This window comes from Stigmatopora nigra, chromosome 16, assembly GCF_051989575.1.
Source record: "Stigmatopora nigra isolate UIUO_SnigA chromosome 16, RoL_Snig_1.1, whole genome shotgun sequence".
In the NCBI taxonomy this organism is placed as follows: Eukaryota; Metazoa; Chordata; class Actinopteri; order Syngnathiformes; family Syngnathidae; genus Stigmatopora; species Stigmatopora nigra.
The window spans coordinates 9,285,102-9,309,971 of record NC_135523.1 but is presented as its reverse complement, the minus strand read 5'-3'; the positions used below and the strand labels follow the sequence as shown (position 1 = coordinate 9,309,971).

Genomic DNA, 24,870 nt, shown 5'->3' with positions numbered 1-24,870 from the left:
TTATTTTCTTAAATTTGGTCTAAGGGGGTTGTAGACAAGTGCATGAACCCAAATGTCATTCATTTATTCATCATTCATTTAGTCATCATTCATCCTTGTAAGGGTTGCTGGAGCCTATTCCAGCTGAATTCGGGCAAAAGATACTATACTCTCGACCGGTCGCCATTCAGCTGTACGTCACACAATGTCAGAAAACCATTCGCAGTCACAATCACACCCCTGCCGAAGGGAATATATCCCCATGCTTGCCTACACCCAAGTCAGGCGAGTGCAATACAATACCAACAGCAATACCAACAGGTTGCTAGACCCAAATGTCAAATGAACATAAAATTGAGCACACATAAATGATGCTGGTATTATCAAATAAACATTTTTTTAAACAAAAAAACAGGTTAAAATAATTTTGAAGTTACCAAATAATTGACTCCACCACCAAGTGGCTTTTTATTGGTGAAAGGTGAAAATTAAGTGTAATACAAAAAAGCTTCACCGAATTATAAAAAAAGCCTAATGTAAAATTCATCAACTTACAATTTATGCATTGAAACCCAGCCCCCATTCCAAATTAATGTTTGAGAGATTAGCCGACATTAAGTAACCACTATCAGGAGAATGATCAGACGCTACTTCCTTTGTGGCTAGTTTTAAATTTGATATTTGCATGCAATGTCAGTTCCCAAATGCTCCCTCGCATTCAGCCAAACCTAAGCTTGCATGCTTAAAAGCCATCATTGAAGAGAGATTTGAACAAAGGTTTGATGGGCTTTATAATGGTAGGTTATCAGCACTGCTGTTACCATAGTTACGCGATTCGCGTATTGTCAACATCTTGCTATATTACAATAAAGTACAAATGAAATATATATATATATATATATATATATATATATATATATATATATATATATATATATATATATATATATATATATATATATATATATATATATATATATATATATATATATATATATATATATATATATATATATATATATATATATATATATATATATATATATATAAATATACATATATAGTTCTTTTGTCCCCTGACATCTTCCTCTATGTCTATGCCAATGAAAGACCTCATTTGTGTTCAAGTTAGCATGGAAAGAGCTAGGTAGACTATGACGCTACTATAAGAGCTCAAAGTAACCCTTGTTAGGATAAGCGGAATGGAAAATAATGAATTAAATTCAGATGCAAACACGATCTGACACCCCATTGGCCCTGTTAGGTTTGTATCATTATTTTACCTGGTCAAGAGAGGCACTGTAGTTGACTTGGAGGATGGTGCGTCTCTCTCTACTGGATCCAGTCACTGTAGTTTTTGGTGGAAGGCTACTAATGACTACTGTCCACACTTTGTCCTCTAAAAAACAGTTAAACAATTGTACAAAATGTTATTAGAGAACTCCCTCTACATACAAAATATTCATGTTACGAAAGGCTTCAATGGGAAAATTTTGGTCTAAGATTGAAAAAGAAATAAGTTACGAAACGCAAAATCTCCCAAGAAAATCAAACACCTGTAGCCTGTATTTTACTTTGAAATTGTTACAATAGTGTTAGTCTCCCGCTGGCTCTCCCAATACCTTACTGTATTCCCTTGGCTGTCTCCTAACATCCCGCTAGACTCGCATTGGCTAAGAGGGTGCTGCATGTCCAGTTTAAAGCAACTTCATTCTTTATTTTTCACTTTGGGGCCCAAGGAACTTACTTATGTTTAATGATTTAAAAATAAAATTCACCAACCATCGGAGGCATCTTTTCCCTGGTACCATGGCTGATCAACTCCTGGAGTTCCTGATTCGAGTGCCTTTGATCCTTGTTGATCATGGAGTTGTTTTCTGGGTTTTTCTGAGTGTCCGTAACATCATTTTAAGTTGTTTTGTATGCATGCGTGTTTGTATGTTTTTTGTCAGTCGTCAAACATTTACTTCCTCTCTCCCCTGGGCTTCAACAATAACAGAAAATGTTTTGCATGTCTTTTTTTATTGATTTTAATGGAATAACGAATACATTTCCTTTTTCAGTTTCTTACAACTTTACTATTAACTATTTAAATAAAATTGTTACACTTAATTGATTGACTTAAAGATTTTTAAATGTTTTTTTTTGGTAATATATTGAGGCACATGGAACAAATTGTGGTTCTACTTATAAAAAATTCAGGTTATGAAACAATTTCTGGAACTAATCATTTTCGTGCGTAGAGGTACCACTTTATGTGCAATGGGAGTTTAAGGCTTTGATATGATAATTTTACATTTTTGAGCTCTACATCTTACTTTGCATTTTTTTTGTAGGTTTACTATACTTATTTCATTCTCATAAAGTATATATCGACAACATAAACAAGACTTTATCTTAAATAATCGGATTAAATTGAGAAACACCAATGGGTTCCTCAAAAGACTGAAATTTGATAACTGTCTCTCTTAGATGTATAAGACTGAGAACATTAAAAATATTTCAAGGGGTGCCTTGTATGTAATGTAAATATACAGCAAATATAGTCAGTCCTTAATCAAGGAGAAGCAAGGCATCTTGACTTGGAATACATTTGATAGTGTGCAGACAGTGAATGACAGCTTAGCTGTCGCAAGAATTATTTTCTTTCTGAGTTATGGAAGTTAAGGTTCAGAGAGCACAGGGTTTAATAGACACTTCAGTTCCTGGGTAGCATGAGCCCGTCACTCAAGATAGATTCCTACTTATACTGCCAGTCAAGATAGGTACAGGATATGGCACTTAACAGTGTGTGTTCATGAAAGGATAAAGTTAAATTTAACAGAATGGGTGTATGTATGTCAATGCAATTCTGTATGACTATGGGGTTAACCAACAGAGTGCAGTGGCATTTTACACAGTGTCCCCTTTCCTCCTCCTCTTGTGTGCTGAGCTGTGACAGGCTATCTAATAATTCTACGTTGTTTACGTGTGCATTCACGCTTGAGGGCAGCCTAGTGAACATTTTGATAAAAGTGTGCTAGACATTCCTTATTCTGCCTTGTGGATTACTGTGTATGATCTGAATCTTAACGTATATCACATTAAACATGTTTGACTACCCCAAATATGGGACATAAGCCATCATCACTCTCATACTGCAATTTCTCAAGCATATTATGCAATGTTTGGTGAAAAACAACGGAACTAAGAACACTTTTAATATGGTACATGTCTTTACTGTCTCCTAAGGATTATGAAAATCATGTTCTCATGTTCACATCATATGAAGAATCGAGTTATATAACTGTAGTTCTTTCCTGGGATTTTTTTTTATTACAGTTAAGATCCTGAGATGTGTCTGGCTAATGGTGATTAATCTCATTGTTAAACATGAAATCCAATATTAATAATAATGACATTGATAATGATAATGATAGTGATGATAACAAAAACAACAATAGTAATGGTAATGATGATGATGATGATAATAATAATGATAATGAGAATAATAATAATGATAATAATAATGATAATAATGATAATAATAATAATGATACTAATAATGATACTAATAATGATAATAATAATGATAATAATAATGGTAATAATAATGGTAATAATAATGATAATAATAATGATCATAATAATAATAATAATGATGATGATAATAATAACCACTTTCATAAAAATGTACACATCTTATGAGGCACAGAAAGGACCAGTTTAGTATGTACATACCTGTCATGTTGCAGTTTACTTTGAAAGGTCCGAGAGGTCCACTGCCATCAGGGTCTATCCAGTAAGTGTCAGTGGACCGGCCCAAATGCTTATATGCCTCACATGATGGCTCATAGATAGCTAGGGCAAGCAGAAATAAGGTTAACATTACTTTCATGTACGGGAATTCAAAGTGTCCTTATGACACTAACAACGACTCCAATGGTGGACAAAGTATTGTCATACATTAAGATATTTAAATGTATCATGTTTAAGGAAATTCCGATGTTTTTAAGCTGCTCTGCAGGGACTTTCAAGTGTTCGTTTGAACCACTCATTCTAGCATTCTTTATGAAACACATAGTGATGGTATGTTGTGACGAGACAGGGACATGGATTGAGGATATGGATGAGTGGAAGAGTTATTACCAGAGATGTGGGAGTGTTTCTTGGAGTGAAAACTTCATGATGGAGGCAATCTATTTCTTTAAATTTATATTTATAAAGATATATTTATTAATATATTGAAGGAAAGTAACATTTATTATGTAGGAGAATTGTACTCCCACATTTTCCATTTGTGGATGCTCCACAAAAGCTCAATTGAGTTTAGTTAATGGACATGCTTGACCAGTTCATCACCTTCATCCACAGCTGTGGTCATTTCGGAGGTGTATTTGGGGTCGTTATCATGTTTGTATTTTGCTTTATGGCCCAGTTAAGGATAGTGCTCTGCTTCAATATGCCACAGTACATGTTGGTATTCATTGTTCCCTCAATGAACTGTAGCTTCCTAGTGCCAGCTACACTCACAGCCCGAGACTATGACACTCACAACACCATCATTGACTGTAGGCAAGACGCACTTGTCTTTGTAGCCTTCACTTGGTTACTGCGACTCATGCTTCATATCATTTGAACGAAATATGTTTATCTTGGTAATCTACACCTTTGGTCTACCTGTCTTCAGAAAACCTTTTGTGGGCTTACATGTGCATCGTTTTATTTCCCTTTAATAACTATTCCCATACATATTTCCACATGAATGTCGATTTGTTTTTGAGCGTATCCGTGGTATCCATAACAATCTTTGAACGACTTAGTATTTATAGCTGTAGTATTTTTTAAATGAAAGAAGGGTACACTTTACTGATATATTTATAGAATATGAATTAATATATGGTCATGTAACTACATTTGTAAGTAATAATTCAGATGAAGAACAATTAATTTAAAAATCTCAAAAAAAAATTCGAATTAGCATCCTTCTTGTTTTATAAACTCTCCCAGGAAATTCCTATCATAACCACATCACCACCTTGGGATATACACATCTTTATAGGTAAGGGTTATGGCAGCTGTGGATCTGGGGAAAGTCATTTAAAAGATATTTAGACATATTATGCTCAATATGCAAAATGGATGATGAATCCCTGAGGCAGGGACAGAGGCTGGACTGACCGGCAAGCATGAGTCTTGCACGCTGTATTACATATTATATATGATAATTGCGTGTTAAAACCTATGTTTAGTCTACTCCAGCCCAACAACCCTGTCGAGGATAAGCGGTTCCGAAGATGAACAGATATATCAATTAGTGAATGAAGGGGATCAGTGTACACCTTGATAACGTTTGTAAATACTCTGACAAGTTTGTATGATTAAATTAGTATGTAGAACTCAACACAATAAAATGTAAGGCCAAACTAAACAAAAATAATAATAAATAAGAATGCACAATTCCTTTGCCCACATGAACATACCAAACCAAAACAATACTTACAGGTGTGACAGGTAGCGCCAGTGTATCCTGTTCCATCGCAAGTGCAGCTGAAACTGTCCCATGTCTGCTTACACCGACCACCATGTTCACAATGATTAGGCATACATCTACAGCAGAGGTAAGGATAGTGATACATTTTTAACATGCATTGTGTCATAAATTTAATAAAGTGAACAAAGTAATCCAATTCCAAATGATCTTCAAATTATCAAGATCGTTTTTATCCAACATGCGGTAGACGTAAGAAGGTTTCAATTCTACTTTTTTTTCCAATTCTACTTTTTTTTTAGCATTGGTCTTACACTACATTAACATTTAAATTAATAATCCTACTGTTAAATCTATGTTTATCTCTAAAATGATCAATATCATTTTGAACACCAGGAAAAAAATAATGATATATTTAACTAAATAGAGTCCCTATATCCATAAAACATCATATTGAATGCTGTTTTCAATAATAACAAACACTTTTGACTTCTTAACCTAAAAAATGTTCTTTAGAAACATAACTTCAAACTTATATAAAGGTATGTGGACCTCTTGGTTTGAAGGAAGCTACGTTTTGATAACATGACTGTACAAGAAAGAAAAGAATAAGGAAGGTCATGTGGTATGGAAAAAAACTGTTGACAGTCAAGTGTAAATATCCATAACCCCTGCAAAAAGATCAATGGTTCTGAATGGCTCATTGTCAAAAATGGGACACTGTGCTGAAGCTATTAGCTAATCAGTTATAACAAATAGATTAAACACTTTACATCATTATTGTGATCGCTTAATGACTCATCAGCAGATTGGTCACTACAGTCTGTGCCCGTGAAATAGACTCCAGCATTCATCCTCTTTAGAATCTGATCTGATCTTTTGCTGCTTGGTTCTGTCTGCCCCTTACATTCCTGCCACATCTGTTTTACTGGAGATCCCCTAATCTTCTATCTCCGACCTCAAGTCCTACCTTTGTACATTTTCCTGTCTCCGGGGCTTTTTAATGTTTTGTAATACCATCTAAAATATGTTAGTTTTTTGTCCTGTCTATCGTTTGTGGACTCACAAATCACCTTCTGAATTTTAAAGCTTCAATTACAAGACTATCTAACTTCAGTTTGTTTAGCGAAACGAATCAGCAAATTTGTTGGCTGAAGAATAATATGGTTAGGCAACCTACTCCACAAAGGGATGCAATCGTTGTGGGTTTTTGTTCCATCTCATCAAGAGAAAACCTTTTCACTCATTTGGGGTCATACTATATGTGCAATCAGTGGATTGAATTCAGGTGCTTCTTGTTTTCATGGAAAACTCATTGGTTAAACTAGTAGTGCTGGATTGGTTGGAAATTCTGAAGCCACAGCAGCCCTTGAAGACTGTTTTGCCTAACCCTGCGTTAACCTGTGTATCCTAAATTCCCCTACTCTCCATTTGTCCAAAGGATTCCAATGTGCAAAAGAAGGTGGGGGTTTACAATCCGCAAAAGCATGTGCAAGACGTTTACAATAGTATGGAAAAAGCCACAATGCCAGGATAGTATGGAAAAAAGCAGACACTCCATTGTGAGGGAATGGAGACCCAAACAGAGAGAAAAAGAAATCAAAATACAGCTTTTTATAACTCAAATTTAAAAATGTCCGATTTTTTTTGTAATCAATGTAAGAATATGATCAAAATTACAAAAAAAGGATTATATTTTTAGGGACATTTTGTTGAAATTTGATTTACAAAATTGGTACTATTATATAAAATCTGAATTCCAATTCAATATTAAACACCATATAAAAAGTTGCATAAGAGTTTTAAGGCTTACCTATCCATAATGGCACACATGTCCAGGCTGACATTCTCAAATGCTCCAACTGTGCCTTTTTCGACTGCATGTAAATCAGCTGTTTGGTCATCCACCACAATTGCCTGCATGCAACCCTGGAAGAAGCGCTGAGAAGGTGGAAACAGCGTCTGAAGAAAATACCCTGAAAGCATAGCAAATTGAATACATTAAAACACCTAAAATAATTTCACACTTCTGACTAAAACACTCAGCTGCTTGGTAGTAAGATTTTGTACTTACTAAATCACAAATGTTTTGAAATAGCTGAGGCAACGCATAAAAATTTACAGCATCTGAACGGTAAGTCAACCATCAGAACCAGTCATTCATACTAAAACCACCTCCTCGCTTTAACATCTCATATTATCTCATTTTCTGAACCGCTTTATCCTCATTATGGTCTCGGGGGATGCTGGAGCCTATCCCAGTTGACTTCGGTGGCCAGCCAATCGAAGAGCACAAGGAGACGGACAACCATGCACTCTCACACCCACACCTAGGGGCAATTTAGAGTGTCCAATGAGCCTACCACGCATGTTTTTGGAATGTGGGACGAAAACCGGAGTCCCCGGAGGAAACCCACGCAGGAGAAGCAGGACCCCAGAGCTGTAAGGCCAACGCGCCAGCCACTCTCGCGACCGGGCTGCCCTCCCTTTAACAGTTTATAAAAATTTCTGGAACATTAAATTATTTTTATTACATTTTAATATTTCTTAATACTTTACTTTATACTTAACTTTGTACCTTATACTTCATTTGTTTTACGACATTTTACGACTCGACTCCACCTGTTCGTCGTGTGTGAGAGGCAGTCATTGTTCTATTATTTTAATTTTTTTCTACTAGTTCTGGATGTTTTTTGGCCTCATTCAGCCATGCCTCCGCTGTCCTACACACGGGTTCAGCCGGTAGAGCTATGCATCACCTTCGTGCTACAGCAACAACATGAATTTTCAGAGTACGGGATAAATAAAGTTGAATCTAATCTAATTTGCTACAAAAGAAATGCTGCAAACAATGTTATTCATAAAGTTGCATAAGAAAAGATTATGGTGAATCCAATAAAGTAGAAGACAATGGATGAATCGTGATTATTTTTTACCTTTAGCATATAATGAACAAGGTGAACCAACATATTATTCTTAACAAAAGACCAAAAGACAAAGGTTTCTCCTGGTTTGAAACATTTGCCAGCATGGACCTTTACTCTCTCCTTTTATTTTCCAGGGTTGGTTAGGCAAAATGTTTGCCCAAAGGTCACAAGATTCTGTAAGTGCCTATGCCCCTCCCTCCTGAGGTCTGACCTACTGTGGGCAAGTGAAGGATGAGTTTGTGTGATTACAGGTTGGAGGCAGTCGGGGTGAGCGGCCACAGCTGTGGGCAATCAACATCAGTCACCTTTAAACAGCTAGTGGACGCTCCACCTCGTCGTCTGATCAACTTGTCTAGTTTCTCCGTTTGTTGAATCTCGTTTTCGCGTATCGTAACACTGAAGTCTGACTTCTGACCTTTGCTCTATCATCTATGTTTTGCCTCTGTGTGCCCCTTTGGATTCTTCAGCCTGTACTCCTACGTGCCTCATCTACGCCACACAAACCTCTTAAGACCTCTACATGACCCCTTCCCGAACATAAATAAAAGGACATAAAAGTACATAAATAAACCTTTTACATTTTCACCACACCAATTATGTAAATGTCTGCGTTTGGACCCTGTTGTGCTCCTCAGCCTAACATATTCTAAATGCCAAATTGGGTCTAGCACAAAGGGCACCTTTTACTTCATACAAGAGTCGATCGAGAATATTGCCCCACCAATGACCCTGACAGAAGGGCCAGGTGCCTGTGTGGTATCTGTATTTTTTTTAAATATTACTGTCTAGAATTTAAAGTATAAAATGCTTAACATGTACTCCTAAGAAAAATGGTGTCATGCTATAATTTGAAATGGAGGGTCAAAGCATGCTTTTCAATCACTGCGAGGTGAACCCTAAATCACCCATGCTCAATGACCCCTCCATCATCCTAATGTTATTAGCTGTCACGTATCAATCATTGCCAAGGCTAAAACAGCAAAATGGCTTATCATCAGGGTTCCATGCATTGTCTGGGTGTGTATGTGTGTGTAAACATTTACTGCAGAATACCTGGTGATGTAGGTGTCAAACACCAGGAATTAAAGCAGGGAAGAATAGAATGTTTCCAAGAACATTCTGAGATTTTAAACGGTGTTGACCATTTTAATAGAAAAAAATAATTACAGTCATTCAAGTATACAATGTAAAGGTAATAAGCATGAAAAATCTTTACAAACATAAAAGAGTGAGAGTGAGTGGCCAATGTTAAATAATTACGACTACAACGCAGAATTGGGATGCACCCTACTGTGAAGTGTCTCTATGAATATTTCTCACTAAAGGTGCATTTTCCAATATTCGTCACAGTTTCTTGCAAAAAAGGTCATGGCTTTTTATCTCTCATTCTCGCTCTTGCTCTCTCTCTCTCTCTCTCTCTTTTTCTTTTTCTCTCTCTCTCTCATTTATCCAACTCATCTTGATTACCATATTTTTTTTTATAAAACCTCTGGCTTGACACTTGTGTCAACTGCTTCCTTGCACAGCTGTCTAGTGCATCGCCCAGGTCATAGACAGATGGTGGGAAAAGGGATAGTGGCAGATATTGAAAGGATGAGATAGGTTTGAAAACAGAACACACAAATGCTACTACAGCTGTCTGGCAGCACATTGTGTCCTATGGGTAGCAATGAAATGCAAAAAGAAAATGCTGCTTTGCTTAGCGTTTGGCAGAATGAAAGGATGTACATGTGGGAAATGATGTTTTAATAAATGGAAGGATAATTCCCTGAAAGATTATGAAAGTGGATGATAAAAAAAGAAAGATGGTAAGGTTTGTTCTTTTAATACCAGAGGCTCAAAACTTATGCCTAAAATGTGATTCTAGTTTTGCTCATGTAGAATTGTTTTTAAATAAACCCTCAAAAAATGATAGTGATTTTGTTGTTTTTGAGGTAAATACACCTAAAACTGTTTCAATTGTTCACTGTATGTGATGCCATTCTTCAGGGAAAATATGCAAATTCAACACAGGTGGACCGATCTGGATTTGAACCCACGACCCCCGGAGCTGTGAAGCCGAAGCGTGAATCAATCATTTGCCGGGCTGCCCGTTCATATATATTAATCGTTACATTTTATTATTACTAAATAATTTATGTCTAGTAGACATGCACATGCTTATGGCAGGTGTGATACTGGTGTGTGCCCATAGCGAGCAATGTTGATGTTGCTCAAACTGGTACTCAGTGTGCTCAGGGATATTGTCCTCTGCCCAGACAAACAAAAAATTAGAGGGAACATTGAATGTAAATACAATATATTTTCACAGTTGTTTTCACATTACACAATTGTAAATGACTAGGTTAGAGGCATTGAATATCGAACAACTCACAGCAACACTCAATAAGTAAGTAAAAAAAAAGTAAGCATAAAAAATAGTAAGCATAATCGACCGGAGGCGGTCGATCAGGTTTTTTATTTTATTTTTACTATTTTCATCGTATCCTTTTTTTTTGTGTGAAAATCACGTAGAATTACGTAGACAAATATTTTTGTAACTATTTTTTGTAAATCTGCAATACTAAAAATATATTTTTGTACTTCTGTAATTGAGTAAGATTCCAAATTCCTAAGAACCATAAACAACTGAAAATGAGCCAATTGAAAGAACCATTCATTAATTTTACGACGCAGACGGGGCGCAGACACTTATAGAATCCTAGCAATGTAAGAGTTTTGTTGATCGTCGATGCGATACCGTAGTGACGCAGCAATGGGTGCGGACAATCTCGCGACATTCGTCATCTAGTGACCAGCCAATCATGAATCTAACCACGCGCAGACAGGGCGCAGACACTTACAATCAATGCCTATCAACGACCTCTGGTCGAATAAAATATAACTTGCATATCATGGATTCAATGGCTAAAAAACTCAAACGGTTAACATTAACGGAGAAATGATTCTCTATATAAAAATAAACTTATGACTGTCAATAAAACCATGAGTGACCATTTCTAGTTAAAAGATGTTGCTATATTGGAGGTTATTTTTACAAAACCAGCCATGTTTGAGCTTTCACAAAGAAAGGTGTTTTCTGTTCCAAAAGCAACACAAACAAATGTATTATTATTGATGTCTTCCAGTGTGTGCAATAGTTGTGGAGAAACCTGGATGAATGTCATATGAAGAAATGTTTGTAGTGTCTGTACTCACGCGCCCAATGATCAACCCCATTGAATTACTGAAAAAAGTAAGAATTTTTAAGGCCTAATAAGTGTGGTGCAGCAGCATTACCCGCTGCAAGCCTGCTGCCCTTCTATCAGAAGCTGCATGTGGTACCCATATGGTGGAGCTCTTAACATCGCAGCACACAACGGAAGATCTGCTTCAGCAGAAGCACCACCTTCCAGGCTGTATAACATTTGTTATCACCCGCTAGCACATTTATGGAAGTCATAAAGAGGATAAGCCAAAATATTCAAGCAAGGAAAGGAATTGTAAATGTAGGCTTGTAAAAGTAGTGATTCTACCTACTGGAGATGTTTTACATCGGTATACAGATCAGTTCGAAATAGTGATATAAAGTATTAAAAATAGCAAGCACGTATTTTATAAGACAATTACCTGTTTTTAAGAGCATTTACAAGTTTATACTATATTTCTACTTTGGTTTTATACAACGTTGGGAGAGATGGAAGAATGGTATAGAGAGAAAATAAAGTAAAGAGGAATAAAAACAGCAATTACATCCAAGGTCTTTTTCTAAACCAATATGAAAATACTATTCCAATGGCCTTATTATTTAGCCACCTGTTATGAATTCTATTGGAACTGTTCCGATTCATGATTTTCAAAACAATTGGTTGATAGCAGTATCTAAAAAACAACACTACTGCAGGTAATTTGGTGCTATCCATCCCGAAAGAGAGTACAAAGGGTTTAGTTGTTTGGGACAAAGCAATAGCAGTGAAGTTGACATTTCACCATTGTTCCTCTCAAACAAGTTGGCCATTTAGGTGGTTTATTGTTTTCATTTCAAAAGAAAAATGAACATTTTAAACCAGTGGGATCTAAAGAAAATTCTCTAAGTGAATGTTGTAGCACTCTCTTGCACTGGGCTAACTCCTAAAGCATTATAGAATACATTCTTGTTAATTCAACAGCCTACATCCTCTGACCGTCAATTAAATGCAGTTAAATAAAAAATAAATAAATAAATTATATATATATATATATATATATATATATATATATATATATATATATATATATATATATATATATATATATATATATATATATATATATATATATATATATATATATATATATATATATATATCATATTTTCATATTACTGCAATAGTTGTCAATTTTGAACAAGAAATTAAAAAAAATCTAAGCGTAATTTTGTTTCATTTTTATAATCACAAATATACAATCATTTTCTTTCTGTGTTCTGAAAGGGTGTTGCCTGCACGTAGACAAATTCAAAAAGGAAGTCATGTGAGTATTTCAGCCAGGAAGTGTGTACTTAGCAGTCAAGTGTTCACCATTTCTCTGGCTGCAATAATAGCATGAGATACAAATTACACAGATATCAAGGCTGATATTATAATGATCGATCACTAGACCTTCGATCAGTCATAACAACTATTGTGATGTGCTGGAATGGTAAACACTACAAACACATGTATCAAGGCTACTCACGTCTGGCCAGTCAGAGCACGTTTAACTAAGGTAAGATGGTGGCTCCCTGAGCGAGCAATGGCAGGCACAAGTGAATTATTTTTTTCAAATTTTGTGCAAGATAGTTTTTTTTTACTTGAATTTAATTCATAGATGTCAAAACAAATTTTGTTTAGCGTTTTATCTGTTTATCTTTTTTTTCTATTTTGAAATAAATGACCGTACGAGATTACTAAATATGCTATTCATGGCTTTAATGGAAAATCATTCGACGCAGTTCACACCCAGCTAAGATGAGCTGCTCTCGTAGTCGTCAGAGACACACTATGTCGGCCGCGCTTGCCCAAAATCTTGAAATGAAATCCATCCATACAGAGTAGTGACATGATCTTGTTTTCATGGTAATTACGCAGCTTTCCAAATTGATTTGTCTTGAAGATTAGTACTACTTATTTAGACTCTGCAATCCATTCACATATGCATGAATGTCCATATTTGAATTCACAGAAGCAATTAATTCTTTAAGTACCTTAATAAGGACCATTTGCTCCGAGGCACTTAACATATTACGAGTGTCACCATGATTTAAACCGTGTTATTTTTGTGTTTAGTATGAATAGGAAAATCCCAGAGTGTTATTTTGTTGTCAATTTGATGTTATCAGCATAACAGGCTCATTTTAAATATCCAAATTACATTTCTGATAAATGTTCAGACATTTTCCCGCTTGTTATTGAGTCACAACCGGAGTAAGAATGATATCTAACAATGCCAAAATATAATTGAGGTAACTCTGCTTCTCGAGTTACTATCTGATATGCAACATTTGATAGGATTGTATGTTCCTTTTGTTCGATCAAAGTAATTTATTTTTCAAATAAAAAAGAAGTTGTTTTATCATTCTACCTACTTCTACCTATACCAAATGTGCTATTTATTCTGTAAATGGTACATTTTCAAATTGTGTGATGTCACAAACTGACTTAAGTGTATGCCCTCTTTTTCCGCTTGTATGCCAATTAGTATTGGGACTGCCGAACACTGACAAAAGCCATCCGGAATCTTGCCAGTTCCTTGTTCCTAAATATGCCTAATTAAGAACAAATAAATAAATAATAAATATCAATAATAAAGCAGTATCTACTGTAAACCTGTGAATGTGTCTCTGCTGTGGTCCAGTGCAATACTTTTTTTGCAAGACCACTTCATGTCGAATAAATGTTTTCCCCTTTTTATAACTCCCCGGGCAAATACTAGCGCAGAACTCCACCTCAGTGTGGGAGTGTCAGGTGACTGAATAATTGACTTGTGTACATTTTTGAAAAACCAATGATAGGTGTAATTGAAAAACAATTGTAGCCTGAGTCTCCTCAGAGTTTCAAAGTCCCCACATGCATTGCCAGCGCACACAAACTTATCATATAAATGAGCATTTAACTTTTGCAGAAACACAAAAACAGAAGATCATCTCAAATACATTTTTTAACTCAAAATGGTGTGAACAGTTTGTAAATTGGCATTGACAAACTTATGACAAATATTAGTATAAAATTAAAAAAAATATGAATAAAACTTTAGTGCCACTCTTATGACTATACCATCTGGCATCATTAACGTACATTTTATGATGCTGTCAGCCTAATTTAGAATGATAGCGACTGCTGTTCATATTAGTGCATATGTGAGTGTTTTTTCCTATCGATTTAGATTTTTTTATTGGATCTTGCCCTATTGAATCATTTGGGATATGAACTGCACGGATTGTACGCACAAACACATTATTATAAAGCAATGTGGCTGCAAACAAAAACTTAATTAAATCACCGATGTAGAAGTGATTAATCAACATGAGTTTACATGTTCTGGGTTTATCATTAGTGACTGAGTATGTATAGAGAAGGTCTTATACGTAAACACCATTGACATCTCAATCTATACTCCCACAGACATGCACACACACACACACACACACACACGCAGAAACATGTCTAGTGTAGATTAATTGTTCTGTTTTTAAATTGTGCTGAAATTTTGAGCACATATATATATATATATATATATATATATATATATATATATATATATATATATATATATATATATATATATATATATATATATATATATATATATATATATATATATATATATATATATATATATATATATATATATATATATATATATATATATATATATATATATATATATATATATATATATATATATATATCTATATCTATATCTATATCTATATCTATATCTATATCTATATCTATATCTATATCTATATCTATATCTATATATATATATATATATATATATATATATATATATATATATATATATATATATATATATATATATAGCCATATTTTACTCACCAAAAATGCTTTAAACTGTACACAATATTCATCATCCTTTCTTTTTTCCTTCTTTTCTATCGCCATCGAAGCTAATGCTGAAAGTCGAGTCTGTCCTGTTGTTTTTCTGGCATACGTTTTTATTCGATTTAGCGCTTGCTTTGGAGTTGTCCGACCTTTTCTTAATGATGTCCAGCTTTTTGCTTTGAAAAGTCTGTCTTGAAAATGGCTTTAAATCAACACAACAATATATTTGCTTGTGCAGCTCGCTCCAGATACCGTTTGATAGCTTTGGCCTGCCTACTCTATCCACAGCCAATCAAAATTGGTGAAAGCGATGACGTATGCCTACCCCAGCGAGAAGGCAATGTCAAATCCCTACGCCTTGAAAACCAGGCCATGTATGTGCAAACATTGATGAATCAGTGGACAAAACAGCCTGGACAGCTTAACACTTTAAAATACGGACATTACAGAGGAGCGGTGCTAACCAAACAATATCCCTCATAATGTCTGTGGCTGTGGAAACTTCACGTTTGAAAAGGTGTGTTTCGTAAGTTTGTATTGACACTAGGCCAAAAGTTTGGAACCCCAACTTGTTGGGTTTAGTCTAACCAAATAGTGCAGGTTTTTATATTGATGCAAATGTGATATCTCCCGACTAAAAACATTATTGCTTTACCTCCCAGGTGATATGTTCCTCCAGTGGTTATAAAGAGTGGTGATGTGGAACGTACAGCAGAAGGTTCATCGCCATCCATCATCAACATGGCAAAATTTTCCTTGGCGACCAAACGTACAGCATGCCACTGGCCGTCATTAAGACCTGAACCTATGGGGGAAAAGGGAGGGGAGGGAGTTAAAATGAAACCAAAACTGTCTGAAATTATCATGCAAGATGAAATAACAGTCACTTTCTTATTCTATGCATTCAATCCTAGGGATGATGTGCCAAAGATGGGACTGTTATTTTATGATGGTCACAATCTGAGCAAGGCAAGGTATGAACTAGTGAGTTTAGATGCCTTGCATGTTCGTATCCCTGTCAGTATAATACGAAAATTTCAAGGAACATTGTTGTGATTGCAGCAAAGCTACTACTTTTTTTCCATCACCTGAAAATATTGGTGAAAATTACTGTGCATACATAACAACATTACTATGTACACAAGAACAATTTACATTCTATAAAACTGTGTGTGCAATGAGATAGTTTGAATGAATTTATCCAAATATATTTTTCTTTAGATTTATTTTCATCATTGTTTTGTTCATTTTATTGACTTTGTAAGTAAATAATTGCTTTTGTGAATTTTTGGAGGAGTGATGAGTGAAACTGCAATTCATTTATTGTGTTTTCTTTTTTATATAGCATATTACATTGAGGTGCTGGAGCCTATCCCAGCTGACTTTGGGCAAGAGGCAGACTCGTCGGCCGCTGGGCAAAAAAAAGCGGGAATCGATCCTGCACCGAAGTCAAGCGAACCATGGGTCATAAAACTTTGTTTTTTATAAATTCACTAAACAAAATTTTACTGGGATGCACATGATAAAGATGCCATTTGTCCATATAAACAATTCATAAATACATTTGATCAAATGAAAAGTAGTAGTATTCTTAGTAGTTGTAATTGTCCACTAAGAGAAATTGAATTGTATCTGTTTTCTTGATACTATTTTCTTCCTACTACTTTGGAGAGGCTGCTTTACATTGCTTTGGGCTGAATCACATTTAAATTCACATTATCCATTACAGCTCCATAATAAGTTCTTTAAAAAAAATACCCGCATTCAGTTGGGTGCAGTTTCAAGCCTATGCCTCGAGTCCATTACCTGTCAAATAATCCTATTGCCATCAGAGCAAAAGAGTTCACATGTACTAGAAGTGGAGTGGCAAGCTCTGAGAATTTGTAAGAGGAGCCTCCATATGTCACAAGAGGGCATTTGCATGCATGCTACTGTTTTCTATCCCCTCTCCCTCACTTCCTTCCTTCCGTGAGGCTGTGCACCATTAAATATGAGCGATGTTTTGGGAAGGGATATTACCAGCGGAGCTGCAAGAGAAGCCGACTCACTCTCATCACCTTCCCCTTGATACATCACCTCTTAGTGACACCAATCTCTACTCATCCTTCCTCCCTCCCTCCTTCCTTGTCCCTGATTCTTGATCCTGTCTCTCTATATTTATATCCTTGTGAGTTGTCCTGCCTTCTCTATACAACACGCTGCTCCTGTTTCTTTCTTCTAAATTCTACTGGTTCACCGCTTCACTGCCTGCCATTTATTTGGAAAGCACAGACACCGTTACTTCAACAAAGTTCAAGGTGCGGACATGTGCAAAGAGGAAAGTCAATATGCTTTAAGTAAGGCCTGTTAAACCTTATTTCACTTTGAAATATTATTGAACATAGAGGCTGTTGATTTCATATCGGTATACTGTGCCCACAAATTCAAATCCCCTTTTCTGAGAGACCATTAGGTGTGTTTGTAAGACAACGTTATTGGTGACCAAACAGCTGGTAAGGGGCGTGAAAAGAGTGACCTTGCGAAATCATCAAACTGGGCATAAATGAACAATAATAATGACATGAGTTTCCCTTTCACATTTCATTAGTTTCCTTGCTATTTTTTTTAATTAAAATAATGCTGCATTTGGAGCTAAATTATGGTGACTTCAGTTTGGGTTAGCATAGGATTGAGTAGGGATAGGCTGTAAAAAACCCCGCAACCCTTGCGAGGATGTGCAATATGGATAATGAAGGAATAAGAATGCATTTATTTATCTATTTTTTTTATAAAGATTTTTTTAAAAGATGATTAAAACCATTGATAAAAAGGACCAGCATTATTTTCCAAACTTAAAGAGTAATATAGTGACCAGTTATAGTGAGCATTTTGTTTTTTGTTTGAATGACCAGTAAAAGTTTCACACCTAGACCTTGATGTGCCCCCTGCATGTTTGTGAGATAGGATGAGTATCAGGCTTTTCTGCATCACTCAACCTCTTGAATGTAATGGAAAATAGATACAGTGTCACCTCATGTCCCCTCATCTGTTCTACATCACCAGCAATAGCTCTGAATGATGAGCTTATCAGTGACGGCTGTGTTCACCACAGCATGAACATAAACGCCAACACGCATACACACACACACTCATGCACACGCCCTTACACGCCCACAAACACACAGCTGTATCTTCTACACATGAATACATCTCTCTCGCTCTCTCTATCACACTGCAAATACAAAAGCTTATCATTAACACACTGGCTGTCTGCCAAAGATTTCAAAATAAAAAAATAGCAAAAAGCGAGTCATGTTAGTGGGTAGGAAGGTGATTTCTTTCAACCATGAATAGCTAAGAGAGTGATAAAGTGCCCATGTATTTCTTAACAATTCCTGTGATGTTTGTGAAGGTTTTTAAAAGCAACACACTCTTAAAAAGAAATAATCAGCAACAAAACATATATACTAAAAATCAACCAGTGTATTGACAGAGTCGCAACCGTGTGCGATTTTCCCGAGAAGTTCCTTTTAAAAAAAAGGGAAATTGTTTAAATGAATTTGTACTATTGTTGATTAAAATATATTAACACAATTAAAATAATTTTTGGACCTTAAACCGTTTCATTTGTTTTCTGATCATTTTCAAATATAGTTCATGTATGCACCAAGGGAAGAGACAAGAATTTGCACATTCTTGTATTAATAGCTTTATTAATGGTTTGATTATTGTGGAAAGAAATGAGCTACAATTTAGTGAGGTCTATTGCTTACAATCTATTTAGTCTTGCTAGATAACAAGACAAATATTGGTTTGCTGCTGTTGTCATGACATTTTGTTTAACAGGAAAAAAGACAGTCAGGCTCTGACACAGTAAATCTATCAAATGATTAGGAACCAGCAATTAATGAGCAGCTTGCTTAACACGCCAGGTTCAAATATCAACCCAAAAGCAATTATAAATTAAACACGGTAATCCTACTAACAAGTGTTGTTGCTCCTACGTTGTCAAACTGTGCTTATTATGTATATACGTACATCAGTTGACTGGTGTTATATATGATGTATGAGAGCTATATATAATATTATGTTGGAATAATTCTTAATTATCTGGAATTTAACTGTGATGGAGAGTACATTGTATATTGAATACAAGATCTCATCGCATTTTCTGAACCGCTTTATCCTGGATGCTGGAGCCAATCCCAGCTGTTTTCAGGCCAGAGGTGGGGCACACCCTGAATCGGTGGCCATCTGATTGCAGGGCACAAGAAGACGGACAACAAACTCTCACCCATATCTAGGGGAAATTTACAGTGTCCAATCAGCCTATATGCATGTTTTTGGAATCTGGGAGGAAACCAGAGTACCTGGACGAAAACCCACGCAGGCCCGGGGAGAACATGCAAACTCCACTTTTTTCTGCATTTTCCACATATCTAATTCAAACTAGGTGAACTCTATTTCAGTAAAAGGTCCAGTAGGTTGCATTAGGAAGTAGTAAAGCTTTTAGATGTAAAATGCGTTTCTAGTTAGGTAAAATTAAAGTTACGGAACTACTTCTGAAACCAAATAATTTCGGAAGTCGAGATATAACTGTAGATAGATAGTAACAGTAATCAAATAATTCCAATATGTTAATTGAGAGAAAATACAGGTTTGAATTACTAATTTGTTATCCAGTAGGCATAAAACATTAATTGAGCTCAGTTTTGCGTTGAAATGAGTTGGGGAGTTAATAAGTGTGTATAGAAGGAAGGCAATGAGAAAATTAGGGCACAGTTCCTTTTGAAATTGAAACCAAGTGGCCACCATTTATGCATTCTCACATCCTTCTTTTTAATCCTTGTCAAGTGAGAAAGAGGTGTGTCTGTGCTTTTCCAGAGGTAACAGCCTTGAGGGGAACATTTTACTCCTACATATAGAAGGACACATCACTGCCGCATTTTGATTATGAAGCGCAAAGAGAAATTGCTTTGTGTGTGTTCTTAGCGGAAAGGGAGATTGCTGTATCTCTAGTGACAAATAACGTTAATGAGCTGGGACCTACTGGAGCAAGAGTAGGGTTATGAAGAAATATTGATTGGGTGTTGTCAAAAATGTTAAGCTTTTTATTCACCGCCTCCCTCCTTTTATATACTCCTCATTTTCATTAACTACCGTTGTCTTTCCTTTTCGCTTCAAAATCCTTTCAGAAATTAAAAACAGCTAGGTAAGGAACAAATCAATCTTGAAAAAAACGGTAAGGAATTGCTTAACATACAATGCATAGACGAATAATAGGAGTATGAACAGTGTCCTTGAATTTTACTTTACTAATGATCAGCATAGAAAATATCAAAATTAATACTATATTCCATTTCTGAACTGCGTTATCCTCATTATGGTCATGGAGGAGTGCTGGAGCCAATCCCATCTGTCTCCGCGCCAGAGGCACAAGGAGACGGACAACCATAAACACTCGCACCCATACCTACGGGCAATTTAGAGTGTCCAATCAGCCTACCATTTAGTTTTTGGAATGTGGGAGGAAACCGGAGTACACGGAGGAAACACACGCAGGCTCGGGGAGAACATGCTAACTCCACACAGATGGACATGAATGACCTGGATTTGAACCCAGGGCCCCAGAACTGTGAGGACGACCCGTTAACACGGGCCGCCCAATACTATATTTCTAATTTTTTTTAAACACAATCTCAAACACCCCAAACTGTGAGGTGGTTTTGCCTGCGCAGTTCTGTGCGTTAATGTTTATGTCTGAGTCGAGAATTCTCAAGTCCTTTTGATCAAGTTAAAATGTCTACTAATAATGATAAAAAAAGGTAGATCAGAACAAAGACATTCTAAGCTTTATTGTAATAGCCAGCACAGCTGCACTCGATCGAGTATCCTTCAGGATTGAAGGTTTGGTGGCCGATTTCCTTTTATTCATAGATGAATGATTATTATTATTATTATTATTATAGTTTTGAAATCACGCCACTGGAAAGCACTCAGCTTTAGGCCAGGAGTTGTTTCACAAAAATAATTGTAGGTACATCATAGAAACAGTAGGTAGTGGTTGTGATTGTGGGTGGGGATAGATTCAGTCAACACAACACAGAGGACAAGAAATGTTAAGGTAAGACAGTTTAGCGCTATTGCTCAGGCTGCGCTCAGGGTTTAAAGTATGGAAGCAATAGTTAACCTAATCACCAATCTGTTGTCTTGGTCACCTGTTCATCTAAAACACACATTTTCAGTCATTTAATGAGAGTGGCCTCCACCGGTTTTGGTTACTATAATGGGAAATTAAGTGGATATATTCTCTAGCAAATTACATATTGTTTTATAATTTACACACTGACAAGATGTCACAACACCACGTTAAAAATGATGTCAGCCACTGCCATTGGTTGCAAATTTTCCAAGCCAAAAGCAGTGCAATACACCCTCTTTCAAATAAACTGGTCTCTGCCTGTCCTCTACGTGCCATGCTAGGTTTACACTAGTCAGAAAAATTGAGTACTTTTTCGCCATTAGGGTTTGATGACTCACAGCACTCTGTCAAACCATACCCACTCGGTAGTAATTGGGAGAGCGAGCAACATAAGATAGTTTTACAATTTATGTTTGGACCTGAAGTTCTCCAGGGAAATATTATGGTGTGTGTAATGTTTTATACTCTTCCATTCCATGTGAACTTGCAGAGTTACTGCACTACAGCATGCTTATATGGGAGCCCTTGAACTAGAAGGGCATTTTGAAGGTTATAAAATGGGATGATTCAGCGCCTTAGTATCATCTTTAACTCTAACAAGAAAGTTGTGTGTGTGTGTGTGTGTGTGTGTGTTTGTGTATGTTAGTTGTATTACTGTAGCTTGCTTGCAAAATGTTGTTAAGTTCTGGTTTATTGTTAGAGTCCTTATACGGGAAGACATTTTCAAAGAATTCTTAATATCTGGGATGCTGTCAACGAAGGTGTATTTTTTAATGAAAATATAACCTAGTAGTACTAATGAACGAAAGTATGGAAAGTACCTTTCTGATTGATAAAATAATCAAATCGTTAATGTTAAATGTGAAATATTCAAAGCTGAATGTATCAAAAGAACCAGCACTTGGCGAGACAAAATTGTGTTTTCAGTGTGTCTGTAAAGCTGGGCTATATGACAGAAATTATTGGTTATTTTGGCTGTGTTATTGTCCTTTTATGATCATCCTCTGTGTTACTGTCTATTGCTAAAATGCTAAAAACATGTTTCCTCAAAATCCTCTTCTCCCAAGTGTTGGTCTGGAACTAGCGTTCATGTCGCAACAGCGCCCCATTCTACATTGTGGTTAGGTGCTGTAATTACAGTTTACATTATCAAATTATTATCAAAAGTTTTAAATATTATGGTTGCCAAAAATTATTTCACGGTAATTATTGTTTTCGTTGTATCGCCCAGCTGTGTGCAGGTGTGCGATGCCTTCCACTGTATGTTGCTATAAAATGTCATTAATCATTAGATTTTAAGTCTACTCTGTTCCCACGGTGACCGTGAGGCTAGGAGCCAGCATGAATCGCTTGTTTCAAACATACTAATAACAGAATCAAATTCGGGGAGTGTGCACTGCTGTATGTGAGCAAGCTTATGTATCTGTGTATTCTAGTAATAGTTATGTAATCACACGCTCAAGACCAATTAGCCAAAAGGGTAATGCAGTAATAATCCCTACCCCTGGGCGATGGACTATTAAAGCAGCAGTGGACAGAATAAATTATCGTCTTCATAAAGAGACGGTGGGAAGAAATAAGAGAGAGGGAGGAATGAAGTAAGACACAACAAAAGGAGAAAAAATACTTTAGAGGGAAAACAATATTAACATTTCCATTAAATCTAAAGGGTTTAGGTGGAACCCATGCTGAACCCTTCAACTGTTTTGGGCACTGTCCAAAATGTTTGTATGTGCTCGAAGGTCTACTCACTTGCTATAGATTAAATGCATCACTCAATTTCACGACTTGATAAAACATGGAGTTTTTACCGCATGCTGCAGGAATGTTGGAACAAGACGGTTACCCAGAGAAAACCCATGCAATTACAGGCACAACATTAATGAAAATGAAGCACCGAAATTATTCGAGGGGAATGGTATAAATTAGAGTCAGAGAGGATAACCTCTATCATTTCATACTGCCATACTGCAAACTATAGCAAAACAAATGGTGTAAAATATGAACTGGTATTTTTATAAAATAAGTTGTACCTAAAAGAACTAAAAATATTCACCTCAAAAAATGCAAGCACATTACCCTATAAAAACTGATAAATTAGCGGCAGGACTGTAAATTACATGGAGATAAACATAGGGCCTTGTAGTCAAATGGTGGTAAATAACAGTTATGACCATGTCAATAAAAATCAAATATTTCATTCATTTGTGAAGGCAATTTTTGATATGAATGCTTATTGAAAATCGAGGTGAAAAAATGGAAATTACATGATCTTCAATTTGAAAAAAAAATCACTACAGCAACAGCTACCTCTGGACCTTCCTCACCCTTCAAACTGCCACAATTCTTGTTCACAGCCTTCTTACACCCATTTTTTTTTATTATTGTAATGCTCTTCTCTTACAAGTGCCTCTAAAAGCTTCAACGAGTCTAGAATATCGCTGTTCGTAGAAACGCTAAAACACCTTCTCTCCAATTCATCACCTTCAGCAGGCTTAAACTTTGAATTCAATTCAAGATCTTTCTTTACATCGCCAAGGCCATTCATAACCTTGTTTGACCTCCTGCCCATTACCAACCTTTCCAAACACCCAATCATACCCCTCCAACAACCTGAGAGTTCTACCTCCCCATCTTAAGTCCAGTAATAGAGTTCTGGCTGGCGGCTCTGCTGTCTTGCTCCAAAACTTATCGTCACCACATCGCTACAATTTCTTTTTCTTCAACACTTTCAAATCAGCACCCACCTATTAATGATTATCTCCCCAGGTTAATTAGCAATTACTGTAAAATAGATTAATTACCTTTCTATATATATATTTATTTTAGTTTTTTGTATTGACCTTGAAGACTTCAGGCTTACAAACAAATGGAATTATTGATTTTTTGATTATTGTGTGTTGTAGAAAAAAATAAAACTGTTTTGAAGAAAACGTGTCGTCACCATCTAGTTGACATTTTGAACATTTAAGATTTTAGAGCACACACAATCCACAACACACACACTCATCTAGCCATGTTGGCCAGAATTAAGACGGTTCTTATTATAAGATAATCACAAGCCCCTCTTTTTTAAAACCTCAAGTCTAAAACAAATGATTATAGCAATATATTCAAGAGAAAAAGCATGTTATTTTGGCTCATTCAACGCATGCAAAAACAGTATATTACAACGTAATATGTGAACATTTGAATATGTAAAGAAATATGTAAGGTGCAATCTTGTCTTATAATTCTTTTCTACTCGTA

At 35.9% G+C, this 24,870-nt stretch overlaps 1 protein-coding gene across 2 annotated transcripts in view; it reads right to left on the bottom strand.

Moving 5' to 3' along the window:
* cntnap2a (contactin associated protein 2a) overlaps positions 1 to 24,870 on the bottom strand; it is a 231,862-nt gene that overhangs the window by 95,115 nt on the left and 111,877 nt on the right. For both annotated transcript variants that reach the window (XM_077736044.1, XM_077736045.1), the window contains exons 10-14: positions 16,096 to 16,245; positions 7,263 to 7,425; positions 5,462 to 5,568; positions 3,700 to 3,819; positions 1,263 to 1,378 (exon numbers count right to left, since the gene is read on the bottom strand). In XM_077736044.1, coding sequence (XP_077592170.1) covers positions 1,263 to 1,378; positions 3,700 to 3,819; positions 5,462 to 5,568; positions 7,263 to 7,425; positions 16,096 to 16,245 — 656 coding nt within the window. The remainder of the gene's footprint in view (positions 1 to 1,262; positions 1,379 to 3,699; positions 3,820 to 5,461; positions 5,569 to 7,262; positions 7,426 to 16,095; positions 16,246 to 24,870) is intronic.